The 19,463-nt window shown below is 45.5% G+C and overlaps 1 protein-coding gene across 1 annotated transcript in view; it reads left to right on the forward strand.

The window, feature by feature from the left end:
• Positions 1-19,463, forward strand: part of LOC110496813 (glutamate receptor ionotropic, NMDA 2D) — a 63,005-nt gene that overhangs the window by 14,579 nt on the left and 28,963 nt on the right. The window contains exons 2-4 of the mRNA XM_036952719.1: positions 1,281-1,899; positions 7,261-7,527; positions 12,026-12,357. Coding sequence (XP_036808614.1) covers positions 1,281-1,899; positions 7,261-7,527; positions 12,026-12,357 — 1,218 coding nt within the window. The remainder of the gene's footprint in view (positions 1-1,280; positions 1,900-7,260; positions 7,528-12,025; positions 12,358-19,463) is intronic.

Below are 19,463 nucleotides of genomic sequence, written 5' to 3' on the forward strand. Positions count from 1 at the left end.
TGGCTCACTGGCTCAATCCCCTATTTGCTCTCTGTCTTCCCCGACAGCCACAGTATCTTTTAATTTGTCTACACCCCCCCCCCCCCCCCCCCCCCCCCCCCGTTTCCCCCCAAATTGAGCACTTTTCGTCATCGTAATCCCTCTATTTTTTCCTCAGATGATAACTCGGCGTCAAAAGGAGCGATGTAGGAATGTGAAAACGGAATTAGAGAGAGAGAGAGAACAAGGCAGGAAGAAGCTGTTTGTTTGGGGCAGTGAAGAGGACATTACATCAGCAAGCCTTCTGGTTCAAAGCAATGACATTAGCCACGGACGCTAGGAGAGAAAACGGGCAATATGAGAGGGAGTGACAGATACCGATTGTTGTTCTGTGTGTTAGTGACCCGGAGAGAGTGGGTTTTTGATTCTGTGTCTATTTGTGTGGGCCCCAGGGGGAGAGGGAGGGTTAATTAAAGAGAGTGAATGGAAAGGGGGGGATGAGAAGGAGGGGGGGGGGGTTGGCACGCTAAGCGACTTCAAAATGATTCATTAAGTGTTGCTTGCGTTACATCTCCTTACATTTCGTGTACAGTCCCATAGCGTCACTCAACTGCACAGAGCATTTCCCCACCTCAACCACAGTTGTTTATCATAACATGCATACACACAACTACCTCGACCAAACTCGCCACCCGTCCCCAGTTTTATTTGTATTGTGATTTACCCCTGTCCATTTAGATGTACAGTACCCATTGGTGGTTTATGGCTGCAAAGATTTATAGCTCAGCTTCAAAGCTCTCCAAAGATGTGGGATCAAACCATGAATCAGCTCCTGCTCCTGGGGGGGGCGGGGGGGGGGGGTGTTGAGTTCAAGGGGTGAGCACTCCTACTCTAGTCCCCAAGCAGTGGGCTTATGTTCCTCTGTAGTTCACTGTACTTGGCTTTACGCTTACACTGACCTTAAGATGTTGATTGATTGTATGGTAGGTGATGCAGGCCCATTCCATCCACCCCTCTGTCTAGTGCAATCTCTCTTCCCCAGTCTCTCTCTCTCTCTCTCTCTCTCCTTTTGAAACCTGCTCATTTTAAATGAGGCTCAGTGGGTAGCACCCCGTTTCCCATTACGCCTACCCCCCCCTCTCTCTTCCACTTGATTGTTTTTCAGTAGTATCCCTCGCCACTGTAGCTCCTACTTACTTCTATGCGTATCATTGCTCCTCTCCTCACTTACTTACAGGCCTTTCATTCTTCAGACTTTTCCCCCCTGAATCCTTTTCTCTCACCTCTCCTCTCCACTCCAGGTCCTTCTTCGCCTGTGAACTGCCGCCGTCGCTGCTCTGCCCACCGAACTGCGCCCCCCCTCCCCTCCCCCACATGGCAGCCAAGCCCGCCCTCTCCCTCCTGTTGGCCGTGTTGGCCTGCACGGGGCCCGCCCGCTCCTCCCCTCCCCTCTTGCTCCGCCCCCGGGAGAGAGAGAGGGACTTGGGTGTAGTCAACATCGCTGTGGTCCACTCGGGCTCCTCCCTGCTCCCGGAGACGGCCGCTGCTGGGGGAACGGGCGCCACGAACGGGCCGGGAGGTCCTCAGGGGAGGGGGGCCTCATCGTCATTGGCTATGGTGGCGGCGTCTGCGCCATTGGCTTCTGCGTCAGCGGCTCTGGTGGGCGGTAGCGTGATGACGCAGTATGGCCCAGCCAACGTGATCTACCTGACGGTGAACGAGAGCAGCCCAGCGAGCCTTCTGCTGCAGCTGTGTGAGCTGCTGGCCACTACGCCGCTCCAGGGGCTGGTGTTCGAGGAGGAGAGGCCCCCGCCACCCGACCAGGCTCCCCTGGCCCCCATGCTGGAGTTTGTCTCGGCCCAGACCGGAGTGCCTGTTGTGGCCGTGGGAGGAGGGGCCGGCCTGGGCAGGGAGCCACAGGTAACTACCTGGCTGTGAACTTTCCCTTCTTAATGGATTTCAAGTAATGAATCAGTCCTAAGTTACTGTGTGTTGGAAGCCTCATCTTACCCAGTGGGCAGAATTTGGCACATGACGTCTTCATTTTCTGGTTGGAAACTGGGTTTCTGGTTGAGAAGACGCCTTAAAACCAGATTGCAACCAGCTGGTCTCTGTTACAACCAGGTAAAGATGTCTTTTTTTCAAAACGTCATGGGAAAGACGTTGTATTTTGGTTGTTATCTGGTTGCTAAAAAGATGTTTACAAAACTTCCTCCATTTACAACTAGTATGAGGATGTCATCTTTGCGGTGTGGTCTGAGTAGGAGAACACTACTTCAGTCCTCGAGTGGCTGCAGTCCTGCTGCTTTCTGTGTCTGCCTGGCACTTACTCTAATGTAACAATTAATGTCACTGATTGCTGAGAAGGTTCAACACTTGGTTTCCAAAGGCCATTTGATAAGACCGAAAACAGGGAGAGTGGCCCTCGAGGACTGGAGTTGTGCAACTCTACACTCCGGGAAAAAAGGGTTCCAGAAGGGTTCTTTGGATGTCCCCTTTTTGGTTGCAGGTAGAACTATTATGAGTTCCATGTAGTTCACTCTGTGAAAAAAAATATAATCCTCATCAATCTACACCCAATACCCCATAACGACAAAGCAGAAACAGGTTTTTAGAAATGTTTGCAAATGCATAATTAAAAAATACAGAAATACCTTATTTACATAAGTATTCAGACCCTTTGCTGTGAGACTCGAAACTGAGCTCAGGTGCATCCTGTTTCCATTAATCATCCTTGAGATGTTTCTACATCTTGATTGGAGTCCACCTGTGGTAAATTCAATTGATTGGACATGATTTGGAAAGGCATACACCTGTACACCTGTATAAGGTGTATGTATAAGGTGTACAGTTGACAGTGCATGTAAGAGCAAAAACCAAACCATTATGTTGAAGGAATTGTCCGTAGAGCTCCGAGACAGGATTGTGTCGAGAAACAGATCTGGGGAAGGGTACCAAAACATTTCTGCAGCATTGAAGGTCCCCAAGGACACAGTGGCCTCCAAAATTCTTAAATGGAAGAAGTTTGGAACCACCAAGACTCTTCCTAGTGCTGGCCGCCTGGCCAAACTGAACAATCAGAAGGGCCTTGTTCAGGGAGGTGACCAAGAACCCGATGGTCACTCTGACAGAGCTCCAGAGTTCCTCTGTGGGGATGGGAGAACCTTACCGAAGGACCACCATCTCTGTAAAAGGTACTGAGGAGTGGCTTCCGTCTGACCACTCTACCATAAAGGCCTGATTGGTGAAGTGCCACAGAGATGGTTGTCCTTCTGGAAGGTTCTCCCATCTCCACAGAGGAACTCTGGAGCTCTGTCAGAGTGACCATCGGGTTCTTGGTCACCTCCCTGAACAAGGCCCTTCTCCCCCGGTTGCTCAGTTTGGTGGTTCCAAAATTCTTCCATTTAAGAATGATGGAGGCCACTGTGTTCTTGGGGACCTTCAATGCTGCAGACATTTTTTGGTACCCTTCCCCAGATCTGTGCCTTGACACAATCCTGTCTCTGAGCTCTACGGACAATTCCTTCGACCTCATGGCTTGGTTTTTGCTCTGAAATACACTGTCAACTGCGGGACCTTATATAGACAGGTGTGTGCTTTTCCAAATCATGTCAAATCAATTGAATTTACCAAAGGTGGACTCCAATCAAGTTGTAGAAACATCTCAAGGATGATCAATGGAAACAGGATGCACCTGAGCTCAATTTCGAGTCTCTTAGCAAACGGTCTGAATACTTATGTAAATAAGGTTTCTGTTTTTTTTTACATTTCTAAAAATCTGTTTTCGCTTTGTCATGATGGGTTATTGTGTGTAGATTTGATTTTAATCCATTTTAGAATAAGGCTGTAACGTAACAAATGTGCAGAAAGTCAAGGGGTCTGAATACTTTCCCAATGCACTGTATACTTATATTCTCCACACAGTCTCATTGGGGATAAATACAGCCAACCCCTTCAGTTCTATCGCCTTTCATCAGTCCTTTCTTCTCAAACACAAATGTGTCATTTGATACTTAACCTATTTTTGCACACATATCCAACTGTGAACGTTTCTACAATTACAGGCCCCATTCAAGTCTCACTTGGCCTTGTTAATTGTGCATCGCTCACTGAATAATTAATATAGCGAGGGAGTTCAACGGTGGGCATTTACATGTGCATAATATAGTTCCATCTACATTGTATCCTTCTGTTCAGAGATGGGCAGTATTTCTGTTCCATGTATTTGAAATACGTATTTAAATGACCTTTATAATTTTTTTGTAATTTGTACTTCACTGGCCTGAACTACAATCCAATGTATTTTGTAACAAGATACTTTAGAGCTGTGTTTCCCAACAACACATTTTGTCCCCCCCCAACACCACACAGCTGATTCAAATAATCAACTAATCATCAAGATGTAATTATTTGAATCAGCTGTGTAGTGCTAGGGACAAAAAACGAAACGTGCACCCCTTGGGATCCCCAGGACAGAGTTTGGGAAATGCTGCTTTAGAGAGCTACATTTGTGTATTTTCAAAATACAAAATACTTTTCCGCTAAAAAAAAATATAGTGGTTCACAATTTTGTGGCCCCCTACCACCCCAAATTTGCGGCATTGGTATCAGAAGTCTGATGGCACTATGGTGGGATAAGAGCGTTTGCTAAATGACCAAAATGTCAATTGGAAAATGAACACTTGCGTAGTACAATAGGCCACATTTTATTCAAATACAAATTGTTTGGGGGTGGAGCTCATTAGAATAATACCCAGCGTGCAAGTGCATTTTTTTTTTACATTTACATTTAGTTCATTTAGCAGACACTCTTATCCAGAGCATTCAACTAAGGTAGATAACCAACCACATCACAGTCATAGCAAGTCAAATGTTTCTGTAACTGTTACTGACAATGTTGTTGTAGTTACAGTAAAGGTGGCTACTTGCAAGTATTGCTATTAAATACATGACTTGGCAAAAGTATTTAATATTTTACTTAGATATATTTTTTGTAACAAGAACATTTTTTAAAAGTATCTTTGCCCATCTCTGTGTCTGTTATCTTGTCTGTCTTATGTATACGACTCTAGAAATCGTATCCTCTACTTGTACATGAACCTTTCAGTAGAGTATCTCCCTTTCCTCTCTCCATTCCCTTATCTGTTTTTATCCTAATATAATCTAAAATAACTGAACAAGCATAGGCTTTCCAGTCTGGCCAGATCAGGGAAGATGAAGGAAAGGAGACATGGAGAGGAAGGCTAGTCTTTTTCATAAAAAAAAAAAATCACGGTCTACAGTGCAATACAGAATCTCAAATCAAAATGATCTGTCACATGCTTTACAGACAACACGTGTAGACTAACAGTCCTTTTCTAACAATACGGAGATAAAGATAAGATAAAACATGTAGTAAAAATAGAAATAATTGCACAGTGAATAAAGAATAATTGAACGTACATATCGGGTGTGTCCCATAAATCCACCCTGTTCCCTACATAGTGCACCGCTTTTAACCAGGGGCCCATAAGGTTCTGGTCAAAACTAGTGCACTATAAAGGGAATAGGGTGCCATTTGGGACCGTGCTGGTGGACCCTACTGGAAAGCCTTCACAGTAGACAAGACAGACAAAGGGAAAATAAAAAGAAAGGGATGGTATTGAGACTGGAATTAAATTACAAATGGCCATATCGATGTTTCCTCTGTCTTTGTTTAAAAACTCCTACCCAGGCATGAAGTTCTTACTCTGAAAACAGGATGCTTTTCTTACTCTAAAAACAGGATGCTTTTCTTACTCTGAAAACAGGAAGCTTATCTTACTTTGAAAACAGGAAGCTTTTCTTACTCTGAAAACGGGAAGCTTTTCTTACTCTGAAAACGGGAAGCTTTTCTTACTTTGAAAACAGGAAGCTTTTCTTACTCTGAAAATGGGAATCTTTTCTTACTCTGAAAACGGGAATCTTTTCTTACTCTGAAAACGGGAAGCTTTTCTTACTCTGAAAACGGGAAGCTTTTCTTACTCTGAAAACGGGAAGCTTTTCTTACTCTGAAAACAGGAAGCTTTTCTTACTCTGAAAACGGGAAGCTTTTCTTACTCTGAAAACGTTAAGCTTTTCTTACTCTGAAAACAGGAAGCTTTTCTTACTCTGAAAACGGGAAGCTTTTCTTACTCTGAAAACGTGAAGCTTTTCTTACTCTAAAAACAGGATGCTTTTCTTACTCTGAAAACAGGAAGCTTATCTTACTTTGAAAACAGGAAGCTTTTCTTACTTTGAAAACGTGAAGCTTTTCTTACTTTGAAAACAGGAAGCTTTTCTTACTCTGAAAATGGGAATCTTTTCTTACTCTGAAAACGGAAATCTTTTCTTACTCTGAAAACGGGAAGCTTTTCTTACTCTGAAAACGGGAAGCTTTTCTTACTCTGAAAACGGGAAGCTTTTCTTACTCTGAAAACAGGAAGCTTTTCTTACTTTGAAAACAGGAAGCTTTTCTTACTCTGGAAACGGGAAGCTTTTCTTACTCTGAAAACGGGAAGCTTTTCTTACTCTGAAAACGGGAAGCTTTTCTTACTCTGAAAATGGGAAGCTTTTGTTACTCTGAAGGCGGGAAGCTTTTCTTACTCTGAAAACAGGAAGTTGCTACCCCAAGGAGTTTATAAATACCCTGAGACATTGTGTAATTATAAGCCTATTTAACCATGGGTAATATTGCTATGGCATGAATGTAAGCCACTGAATAGGTAAGAAACTTGATGCACCACAAGTTTAATGTATCTTTCTTAACCAACGTTATGGTCTAAATAGGCCTTCATCAGACTAAGCCACAGCAATGTGTGTAGGCCTGGATTAGGCTCACACTGCCATTCGAATTTTACGTTACTCCTAACATTGGACGTGTTCAGTAGGGAAAATCTGTGTTCTCATTTGACAAGTTCAGGTGCCACCTTGCCGTTTAACTCTGTTAGAAAATGTTTTCTCCCTATTAAATACAATTCTGACCCCACTGTATTCATAAAGTGTCTCAGCATAGGAGTGCTGATCTAGGATCAGATCTCCTGTCCATGTATCTTACGCGTTATGATCTAAAAGTCAAAACGGGTCCTAGATCAGCACTCCTACTCTGAGACTCTGTGAATATGAGGCCTGGATTCCTCCTTTTATAGCAGAAAATTAAATTCTGTGTTCTTATGGACAGATACTACCTCCATCCTTCAGTTCACTGCACTCTCTCGCTCCCTCTTTACCCCTCCCTGCCCTGAAAACCCATTTCACTCCTTAACAAACTGTTTCCTCCCCCAGGAAAGCGGCTCCATCTACCTCCAGTTCACCTGCTCCACAGCCATGCAGCTGGACGTGGTCTTTGAGGTGCTGGAAGAGTTCGACTGGACCTCCTTCTCCGTGGTGGCCACGCGTCACCACGGCTACGAGGACTTCCTGGCCATGGTGGAGGCACTGACGGACGGATCCTTCATCGGCTGGGAGAAGAAGGGCGTGGTCATGCTCAACGTCTCCGACGACCCGGGAGGGACACGCGCGAGCAGGCTGCTCAAGGAGAACGAGGCGCAGGTGAGACCGTCTTTTTTTGGGGGGGGGGGTAGTAGCTGTCTTGTTATGCTTTACCATCTTTTGTCTGATGGTACAGAAGTGGAGGGGGATACTGATGAAGAGGGGAGACACAGCAGGAAGGACAGACACTGGGGGGGGGGGGGGGTTGAACCCAGGTTTCTGGTGGGGAGGTATGTATATGTACTAGCAGTGGGTTTGTTACCACTAGACCAAGGAGTCGACATTGGGGATCTTTTAATTCACTCTTCTTAATCATTTATTCATTGAGACAGGATTTAAGGATAGAAGGGAGACAGGGAGAGAATACTGAATAGCTGTGGGACTGGGATTTGATCCCACACTGAAGGGGTAAACATGCAGTTGTGTTTACGCCCCAGTCCTGCACATTCCCGGTCCGCACCATCGGACTGTATGGATGTGCTGCAGATGGTAACTCGACCCCGCTATGCCAGCCCCAGGTCTGTGGGACCTTGCCTGTGTTTCAGGCCGTCGTCCCGTCTTTGCAGTCCCGTCATTGCAGTGGACCTGTATTACAGGACAGTTTTTCTCCTCCGTGTTCCCGGGGACCCTGCTGTGCGGGACATGCCGGATCCCCCCCCCCGCTGAGAAATGATTTGACACTGATTAGTACAGTATTGTCTTGGTAGCCAATCACCTGAAAGACACTCCAATCACCCATCTTTAGGAACAACTTAATAAGATACCTGGCGTACCTCAAGTAGTTTGATTTGGGACATTGAATTCAGTGTGGTCTTCGTTACGTTAACAATCAAGAAAACCAAACATTTTGTTGAAACAGAAGGGGGGGGGGGGGGGTCTAACAAATAGTCACCAAAAACAACTGAAACGTGTAACGAAATGTGTAACGGCACACGGGAGCACTCTATGTTACTCTTCTGATAACCCATCAGGTTCCTCTAATCTGGGGTCCGTACAAACCACAGGATTTGGCACGACTGTCTGAAGCAAAGGGTTCGTACACATCTGATACCAAATATTGTTTGGGAGACACCAGTCTCAACCAGGGACGTAATGGGCTGCAGTGTTCTCACGAGAATGAAATGTATTTTTCTCCCTCTCGTTGGTCTGTTTCAACGTAGGACACAGAGACCCTGTGTCCTTTCTCAGGGCAGTATAAACTGTATGGAACTGTCGTCTGTGTGCTTCTGGGACCAACTCGTAAGCCTGGCGCTTTAACCTGCTTTAACCTTTTCATCATCTGAACTCTGGTCAAGAGATGAAGCGGCGGACACTTTCTGAGCCTTTCCCACGAGAACACTTCGAAGGAGCAGTGACCAAATATCTTGCAGCCATTTTAGGGACGTGGCAATCCGCTCAGACAGAGCACAAATATACATCCACCTCCTTTTCGTTGAAAGGCGGTACAAGCCGGCTGTTCCGACCAAGATTAAACTCTGTGGAGGGTGCGGGATGGCCTGACTGGATTGGGAGCGCTTCCAGATCCATCTCTCTTAATCAAATGGCATGCACACGTTCCTCTTGTTCTTGCTCTAGTCTGCCTGCACGGTCCCTTTTATTTGTGCTCAAGCACTACTTTTTGTTGTTCAAGCTCTAATGTCTGTCGTTCAAGCTCAAATGTCTGTCGTTCAAGCTCTAATGTCTGTCGTTCACGCTCGAATGTCTGTTGTTCAAGCTCAAATGTCTGTCGTTCAAGCTCAAATGTCTGTCGTTCAAGCTCAAATGTCTGTCGTTCACGCTCTGTCTGTCGTTCAAGCTCTGTCTGTCGTTCACGCTCTGTCTGTCGTTCACGCTCGAATGTCTGTCGTTCAAGCTCTAATGTCTGTCATTCACGCTCGAATGTCTGTTGTTCAAGCTCAAATGTCTGTCGTTCAAGCTCAAATGTCTGTCGTTCAAGCTCAAATGTCTGTCGTTCACGCTCTGTCTGTCGTTCACGCTCTGTCTGTCGTTCAAGCTCTGTCTGTCGTTCACGCTCGAATGTCTGTCGTTCACGCTCGAATGTCTGTCGTTCACGCTCGAATGTCTGTCGTTCACGCTCGAATGTCTGTCGTTCACACTCGAATGTCTGTTGTTCAAGCACTAATGTATGTTCAAGCTCGAATGTCTGTTGTTCACCCTCAGATGTCTGTTGTTCACCCTCAGATGTCTGTTGTTCACCCTCAGATGTCTGTTGGTCACGCTCAGATGTCTGTCGTTCAAGCTCGAATGTCTGTTGTTCACGCTCTAATTTCTGTTGTTCACGCTCTAATTTCTGTTGTTCACGCTCTAATTTCTGTTGCTTCAACTTTGCCTTTAGTTTTATCTCTCTCTTAGTTGCACATCTACGGGATGTACTCTGCCACCCGTAGGACCCTTTTCATCAACCTCCTCCACCAAAGCAGTACCAATCAACTCTTTGACTACTGCTTTTGGATCGCCAGATGTCACTTTGGCATAATGCTTTGCAATGATGAGCAAATTCACCTTTGTACATTTATCTAGTATTTCATATTGTTTTCCACAAAGACTTGCAACTTACAGTCCATGGCTTTAGTTTTATAAGCCGGTGTGTTTGTGCAACTTTGAAACGGATTCTACCATTCTCATTACCCCTCAGGGTGGATGGCAGTGACAGAAACGCTACCACAAAAGGCTATTCTGAACACAGCAGAGCTTCAGAGTAGGTGATTAGAGCGACTACCATACTCATGGGAAACAAGATCCTGGATGTGCCCCCATTTTTGTTAAATTCCCCAGCAAGAAAAACAAAAATTGTTGCTCAAAAAAGGGAACTAGCAAAGAGTCACCGACAACAACCAACCCAGGTGGGGATTTAGGAGGGGTTCAAAAAGACACTCATGAGGGTGTCCACGGAAAGTTGTCTAGCAACAACAACTGCAACCTAAAAGACACTCACCATGAGCTCCCACTAAATCTGCCCACTTAGAGGCAAACAAAACTCACACCAGACTTTTAAAGTCAGGAAGCCAAGCATAAAAGTGGAGCCAAACAAAAACAGGGAAGATCAGATAAAGGATTGTTTTTCTAGCAGTAGGGCGATCCAACTAAAGGTGTTAACCCTCCATGTCTCTCGAGACCACAGGAAAACTGGGCTAACCACTCTTAAATAGCACTTGGGCCAGCACAGGTGAAACACCTACCCACTAATGAGACGGCAACCAGCACAGGTGTAAAACATACTGACTAACGAGGTGACACCAATCGGTGCACCCTACGTGCTAAAGTCCAACCTCAGAACATAAATGAAAAAAATAAAAAACCTGCAACACATGTAATTGAGATCCAGCTGTAGATGGTGTTTTTGACATACACTACATGACCAACAATATGTGGACACCTGCTCGTCGAACATCTCATTCCAAAATTATGGGAATTAATATGGAGTTGGTGCCCGCTTTACTGCCATAACAGCCTCTACTCTTCTGGGAAGGCTTTCCACTAGATGTTGGAACATTGCTGCAGGGACTTGCTTCCATTCAGCCACAAGAGCATTAGGGAGGTCGGGCACTCATGTTGGGAGATAAGGCCTGGCTCGCAGTCGCAATTTCCAATTCATCACCAAAGGTGTTCGATGGGGTTGAGGTCAGGGCTCTGTGCAGGCCAGTCAAGTTCTTCCACACCGATCTCGACCAACCGTTTCTGAATGGACTTCGCTTTGTGCACGGGGGCAACGTCATGCTGAAACAGGAAATGGCCTTCCCCAAACTGTTGCCACAAAGTTGGAAGCACAGAATCGCCTAGAATTTCATTGTATGCTGTAGTGTTAAGATTTCTCTTCACTGGAACTAAGGGGCCTAGCCCGAACCATGAAAAACAGCCCCAGACCATTATTCCTCCTCCACCAAATTTTACAGTTGGCACAATGCATTGGGGCAGGTAGCGTTCTCCTGGTATCCGCCAAACCCAGATTCGTCCGTCGGACTGCCAGATGGTGAAGTGTGATTCATCACTCCAGAGAACGCGTTTCCACTGCTCCAGAGTCCAATGGCGGTGAGCTTTACACCAACCCAGGCGACACTTGGCATTGCTCATTGGTGATCTTAGGCTTGTGTGTGAATGCTCGGCCATGGAAACCCATTTCATAAAGCTCCCGACGAACAGCTCTTGTGCTGACGTTGTGTCCAGAGGCAGTTTGGAACTCGGTAGTGAGCATGGCTGTGTGCTCAATTTTATACACTTGTCAGGAATGGGTGTGGCTGAAAAAGCAGAATCCACTCATTTGAAGGGGCGTCCACATACTTTTGTATATATAGTGTATGTAAATAAGAAATCGGAGAATGGACAAAAAGAAACAGAAATTATGTAACGATATAACATTTCATGCCAAACACTGTCCACTGCTGCAGCCTGAATGGGAAATGGTCTGAGTTGAGATGTTTTCAAAGAAGGCAGTGAATGGGGTCAGCAACCCCAAAACTGCCACAGTGTGACTGACATCATTTGACCCAGTTCGGTGCAACAAGACTCCCACTTAACCACTCGCTCTCTCCCCCTCTCCCTCCTCCCCCGCTCTTTCCAGGTGCGTCTCCTCTACTGCTCCCAGGAGGAGGCCGCGCTGATCTTCAAGGCGGCCTGGGCCTCGGGTCAGGCCGGACACTCCCACATGTGGTTCGCCGTGGGGCCAGCCCTGTCCGGCCTTGGCCTGGAGGGCCTCCCCAAGGCCCTGTTCGCAGTGCGGCCGCAGGGCTGGAGAGACGAGCCCCGTCGGAGGATTGCCAAAGGGGTGTCTGTGCTGATCCACGGAGCCATGGCTTTGAGGAAGGAGTACGGCTGGGCCCGAGGGCCACACTACTTCGCAGGCAACTGCCAGACAGATGGCAACCAGACGCAAAGGGTGCCAGACAGGATCAGGTGAGGACAGAGTTATATGTTCCTTCAGAACCTCCTTCAGAACTTCTCCTTCAGAACTTCTCCTCTGTGGAGGAGGAGTGTCACTTGCTACTGCTGGTTGCTCCTCTCTCTCTCTCGCTCTCTCGCTCTCTGCTTCTTTCTCGCCATCTCCTTCTCTCTCTATTTTTCTGCCTGCCTCTTTCTGTCCATCTGCTTCTCTCTATCCTCAGTGTGTCTATGCCTTTCCTTCTCTCTCTTCTCTTTCTCCCCCCTCTCACTTTCCATCTCTTCCTCTCTCTCTCGGTCTGCCTTACTCTGTCATCTGTGATTCTCTCTCTGTCGGTCTCTGCCCCCCTCTCTCTCTCTCTTTCTCTGTTTCTCCCCCTTGTCTGCCTCTCTCTCCCCATCAACAGCTGGAACACCTCAACCCCTCTCTTGCTCTTTCTCTCTCTCTCCCTCTCTCATTGTCTCTCTCTCTCTCTCCATGACTGGTTCCCGGTTGTGTATGAGAAGTCGCTGTATCTCCCTCTGTCTGTCTTTTGCTGCCTGTCAGCCGTGTCTCATAGTTGACTCCTCCAAGTCCCTCTCATGTCATTCATTCAGTACACTTGGCTGAAAGAGAGATGAGCCATGTGTACATGCTGTATGTCCGTGTCCATCCATATAGAGTTTGTGTCAGAATAAAGTAATGAGCCATGTTCCTGTGTTGAATTAACAATGCATGAACCTTGTTCATTTAAAGTTAAAGATGCAAGCCTTGTCGAGTCCCTGCTAATCAGGTTAAAGATACAAGCCTTGTGGAGTCCCTGCTAATCAAGTTGAAGATACAAGCCTTGTCGAGTCCCTGCTAATCAGGTTAAAGATACAAGCCTTGTTGAGTCCCTGCTAATCAAGTTAAAGATACAAGCCTTGTTGAGTCCCTGCTAATCAAGTTAAAGATACAAGCCTTGTTGAGTCCCAGCTAATCAAGTTAAAGATACAAGCCTTGTTGAGTCCCTGCTAATCAAGTTGAAGATACAAGCCTTGTTGAGTCCCTGCTAATCAAGTTAAAGATTACAAGCCTTGTTGAGTCCCTGCTAATCAAGTTAAAGATACAAGCCTTGTTGAGTCCCTGCTAATCAAGTTGAAGATACAAGCCTTGTTGAGTCCCTGCTAATCAAGTTGAAGATGCAAGCCTTGTTGAGTCCCTGCTAATCAAGTTAAAGATGACTTCTTGCGTCCATGTGAATCAAGTTGAAGATGCGTGACTTTTCTACGTGAATCAAGCTAGATTTCTTTTAAACATGAGTTTAGCAACGTAAGCAACGTTAACTTATTAATAACAGTTCTGTAGTGGGGCCACCCAAGTGGTGAGGCGGTCTAAGGCACCGCATCGCAGTGCTTGAGGCACCCAGGTTCAATTCCCAGTCTGTGTCGCAACTGACCGGGAGTCCCATAGGGCGGTGCACAATTGGCCGAGGGGGGTTCATTGGAGGGTGGTAAGAAGTGCGGTTTGGTGGGTTATGTTTCGGAGGAACCATGACTCGACCTTCACCTCTCCCAAGCCCGTTGGGGAGTTTCAGCAATGAGACAAGATTGTAATTGGGGAGATAAAGGGGATACACCCCCCCCCACATTTTTTTTAATCCAGTTCTTTTGCAATGAGGTTTGTGCAGTAAGCTATAGGCCCAAGACGCTTGAATTGCCCTGCCAATGTTGTTCTTCTCAGACCAATTTGAAATTATATTTTAAAAAAGAATGGTATATGATCATATGATAATTTGTTGTATTACTTGTGAGGCACAGCATAATAATTAGCTTCTTAATTTTTTACTGGACTGATGGCCTGATTCTGACACAGCCTTCTAGCTGATGGCAAAACTCAAGTCCCACTGCATTATTTTTTGCCTCATGCGCCAATTCATGTTGTTACTCCTATGACCAGAGAAAGTCGGAACACGTTGATATACTCGTTAATTGCAGCTGCAGTGCTGGTTGTAGCGTAAGTGGAAGTAGGAAGATTGTGCATTTTGTGGCTTGTAAAAGTGTTGACAGTGCTGAATAACTTAAACATGAAATTACTCATCAAAACATCAGCTCTTGCTGTATTCTTCTTTTTACAGTCTATGGCTCGAGGAAACTGTGCAGACATGGTGATCTGAGCTATCTGAATAGCCAGTGGTAGGCCTGTAGGTGCACTTGATTTGCTCCCTGGGCCTGCCGGGTAGGCGGAGTTCTACCTTCAGACACATGAAATGGTTCAAAATGGGAACACTTTGCCTTCCCGGCGCTAGGGCTGCTGAATCAAGTGCACCTACCACCAATAGCGCGAAACAAATAACAAATTGAAGAACGCAAGGCTTTATTATTGTTTTTTACAGAAATGTTTAGTGATCAACTAGGAATTCCTTGGAGATGACCAGTCGATTGGGACCGGTTGGTGACCACTGGGCTAGGATTAAGTTTAGGGTAAGGGTTAGGGTAAGGGTCAGGGTAGGAGTCAGCGTTAGGGTCAGGGTCAGGGTTAGGGTCAGGGTTAGTTGAAAAGAGAGGGTTAGGGTCAGGGTTAGTAGGTTGTTAATTGAAAAGAGAGGGTTAGGGTCAGGGTTAGTAGGTTGTTAGTTGAAAAGTGAGGGTTAGGGTCAGGGTTAGGTTAGGGTCAGGTTTAGGGTAAGGATCAGGGTTAGGGTCAGGGTTAGTAGGTTGTTAGTTGAAAAGTGAGGGTTAGGGTCAGGGTTAGGTTAGGGTCAGGTTTAGGTTAAGGATCAGGGTTAGGGTCAGGGTTAGTAGGTTGTTAGTTGAAAAGAGAGGGTTAGGGTTAGGGTCAGGGTCAGGGTTAGTAGGTTGTTAGTTGAAAAGAGAGGGTCAGGGTTAGGGTCAGGGTTAGTAGGTTGTTAGTTGAAAAGAGAGGGTCAGGGTTAGGGTCAGGGTTAGTAGGTTGTTAGTTGAAAAGAGAGGGTCAGGGTTAGGGTCAGGGTTAGGGTTAGTAGGTTGTTAGTTGAACTGATAGTCTGTAGATACAGTGCCTTCAGAAAGTATTCATACCCCTTGCCTTATTCCACATTTTGTTGCGCTACAGCCTCAATTCAACATTTATATTGTTTGTCACCCATCTACACAACCTACTCCATGATGACAAAGTGTTGGCAATGTTGACAAAATGTTGGCAAAGTTATTGAAAATGAAATACTGAAATATCTCATTTACATAATTATTCAAACCCCTGAGTTATTACGTTGTAGGAGCACCTTTGGCAGCAGTTACAGCTGTGAGTCGTTCTGGGTAAGTCTCTAAGAGCTTTCCACACCTTGGTTGTGCAACATTTGCCCATTACTTTTTTCAAAACTCTTCAAGCTCTGTCAAATTGGTTGTTGATCATTGCGAGACAATAATTTCCAGGTCTTGCCGTATATTTCCAAGCAGATTTAAGTCAAAACTGTAACTCGGCCACTCAGGAACATTCACTGTCTTCTTGGTAAGCAACTACATTGTAGATTTTGACCTTGTGTTTTAGGTTGTTGTCCTGCTGAAATGTGAATTCATCTCCCAGTGTCTGGTGGAAAGCAGACTGAACCAGGTTTACCTGTGCTTAGCTCCACTCCGTTCATTTGTTATCCTGAAAAACTACCCAGTCCTCAGTGATTACAAGCATATCATTGCACGATGCAGACACCACTATCATTTAAAGTAGGGAGAGTGGTTGTATTGTGTTGTATTTCATTTGCCCCAAACATAACGCTTGTGTATTCAGGACAAAAAGTGAATTGCTTTGCCACATTTTCTGCAGTATTACTTTAGTGCCTTGTTGCAAACAGAAGGCATGTTTAGGGAAAATTGTAATCTGTACAGGTGTCCTTCTTTTCACTCAGTGAATTCGGTTAGTATTGTAGAGTAACTACAATGTTGCTGATCCATCCTCAGTTTTCTCCTATCACAGCCGTTCAACTCTGTAACGAAACTCTGTAACTGTTTTAGTCACCATGGGCCTCATGGTGAAATCCCCGAGCGGTTGACTTCCTCTCCGACAACTGAGTTAGGAAGGACGCCTGTATCTTTGTAGTGTCTGGGTGTATTGATGCACCATCCCAAAGTGTAATTAATAACTGCACGATGCCTAAAAGGATATTCAATGCCTGCCTTTTTTTATCAAATGTTTTATCCAATAGGTGGTCTTCTTTGCGAGCCATTGGCAGACATCGCTGGTCTTTGTGGTTGAATCTGTGTTTGAAATTCACTGCTCGACTCAGGGACCTTACAGATAATTGTGTGTGTGGGGTGCAGAGATGAGGCAGTCGATCATTCAAAAATCGTGTTCGACACTATTATCGCACACAGAGTGCAACTTATTGTGCGACTTTTTAAGTGTTTTTTTTTATTTTTACTCCTGAACGAATTTAGGCTTACCATAACAAAGCGGTTGGATACTTATCGACAAGACATTTAAGCTTTGACAATTCCACTTTGACGTTATTACCGAAAATCTGACGTTATTACAACAACAACAAAAAATCTCAATGGAATCCATTTTAAAATCCAGTCTGTAACACAACAAAATGTGGGAAAAGTCAAGGGGTGTGAGTGCTTTCTGAAGGCACTATAGTCTATAGAGCATCTACAGATGGACTATCCAAATAAAGTGTAACCCCCCAAAAAAAGGAATATCCACTTACTGTTCATTCATTGTTAACGTATCAGCTATAATGGGTCTCTTTTAATGCATTTCTTTGACCAGGCAGGGTAATACTACAATTATCTACCTCCCACCACTCTCCCCTCTTTATCTTACAATCATTTCTCCTGCATCCCCTTCTGAACCTCTCTGCTCCTCTCTTATCCCTTCACCCCTCCCTCCTCCCTCTGTCTCTCCCACTGCTCTGCTCTTTATGCTTTGTTTTCATTCCGCCATTCAATTTCATCCTCAATCTAATCTCATTCCCTCTCCCCTCCGTCCCATCCCCGCTCCTTCCCTCCCACGCTCTCCCATCTTATTGTCAGTTCGCAGCCCTCTCTCTCCTCTCTTTCTCCCTGGCTCGCTCTCTTTTTCTCATCACTCCCCCTTCTCCCCCCCTCTCTCTTCCCTTGGCCCGACTCTAAAAGGGATCTGATGCGGCATCGTTTTACATGTAAATTGGATAATTGGTTATGGTGGTGTAATGCAGGGTAGAAATATCGAAGGCGGTTACACACAGCCACGAACAGCCCCCCCCCCACCACCACCACCACTAGGCCCGTCCAGTTTCCTTCTAATGAAGAAGCTGGCATCAGTAAGGCATGGGAGAATCTAATAAAGAGGGCACATACTAATGTAGCTCAAAAGAGAGTACATTAAAATCCGACTGAATGTTGTCTGATGTTTAAACAGCTAGTCATCCCCCCCAAACCCTCCATCCCTTCTCTCTCTCTCTCTCTCTCTCCACTCTCTTTCCCTCTCTGCCTATCCTCTCGCTCTCTTTCCTGGCTTCTCTCTCTCTCTGTCGCTCTCTCTATCCCTGACTCCTTCTCCCTCTGTCTGAATGCATTAGCCATTATGAGTTGTCTTTGTTCCGTCACGGGAGACAAATCTACATTCAAATAGTCCGCAGCGTCTGGTTGTTTGTTCACCTCACAATGTTCGGCATCAGAGGAAACACATGTAATGTCAATGACTGTGTGTCGCCATGACAACATGGCACTCACCAAGAGCGATCAGTGGCATTGCAGAGTTGAAGTGAATATTAACATTGTCTTTTTTCCTCAAATAAGAAAAGCAACATCCATACGGTGGGATGAATAGTTCCATATTGGTCAGCAGATTTTTTTTTAAGGCATCTCTTTTTTTTCCCCAAGCCATTTAAAGGATCATTTGAATGTAGAATAGAGACCAAGGGCGTTTCCTACGTTCATTTCTCTATGCTTGGGTCAGTGTTCTCTTCGTGGGCTTGCTTTGACGAATCGCGTGTGACCGTGATTGTGTGTAATAGGGTATGGGTCGTTAAAAAAAGGTAATGAAACCCTTTATGTCTTCTTCACACAGCTCTTCCTGTATAAGGCCCTCTAGCTCATTTGTATTGCATTGCATTACTTTGCATGCCATCATTGCCCGTTTTATGTACAGTAGCAACAGGATGGATATGAAAACCAACATAGCCCAAAGCCACACCATAGGGCTCCAGCCAGTCTGACCATATGCCGGGATGCGTATAATTCCTCCGACTGTATGATATTGAAAAACCCATCAATTATAAATCATAGTTCAGCTCATTTCTCTTGGGAAGTCAACGAGAGGGCAGTGTTTAAGGCGTAAATAAAAAATCTCATATTGTGTAGTAGGCTTTTTATGTGACAGCCTCGTATAAATAATGGCCAAAATAAATAGGAAAGTGGAAAATGAAATGAGGGCATCTTCAATCAACAATTGCTGCATCATGAAAACAAGAAAGCGCTGCCGACAAATTCCAAATGCCTTTCGAAAAGGACAGGAGAGAAAAACAAAACCGGTGTTGGGTTTTTTAACATTCTATCTGACTGGCGGCGTCCTCTGTGAATGGGTTTTTTAGGTGCAGTGTTGTCATGGTGACACAGAAGCATCTCAGACTCTGCAACAGACAGACTACCCCTAACAGCAAAATATTCCACATGAAAGCCAACAACTAGTGTGGTTTGCTTTATAGCTTGTACCCCTGATTATCAGAGTGGGGCTAGGAAGCCATTAGCACTCTCGATATCAAAGAGTTACAGATGCGTTGAAGATTAGGGGAAAATAGCCTGCCTACCATACCTCTCTGCATACCGCAGTCGTTGCAAGTCACACTGCACAGTATCCATGTGATATTCAGAAACGACCTGCCTTTTTGTAGAACTCTGGTTAATCTAAAGCCCTCTCTTGAGAGGCAAGTTCACATGTGTGGTTCATCAACTCCTTGATTTGTTTCATGTCACGTCGCCTGTAACTGTACATGGCTGGAACATAATAACAAGCAGCTTGGGACATAGAGATTTCTAGTGTAGTGCCTAACAGCCCACCTGCAGCCTGCTGTCTCTCACCCTGCCACTCTGTCACTCTGCCACTCTGCCACTCTGCCACCCTGCCACTCTGCCACCCTGCCACTCTGCCACTCTGCCACCCTGCCACTCTGCCACCCTGCCACTCTGCCACCCGGCCACCCTGC

This window comes from Oncorhynchus mykiss, chromosome 18 (genome assembly GCF_013265735.2).
Source record: "Oncorhynchus mykiss isolate Arlee chromosome 18, USDA_OmykA_1.1, whole genome shotgun sequence".
NCBI classification, from domain to species: Eukaryota; Metazoa; Chordata; class Actinopteri; order Salmoniformes; family Salmonidae; genus Oncorhynchus; species Oncorhynchus mykiss.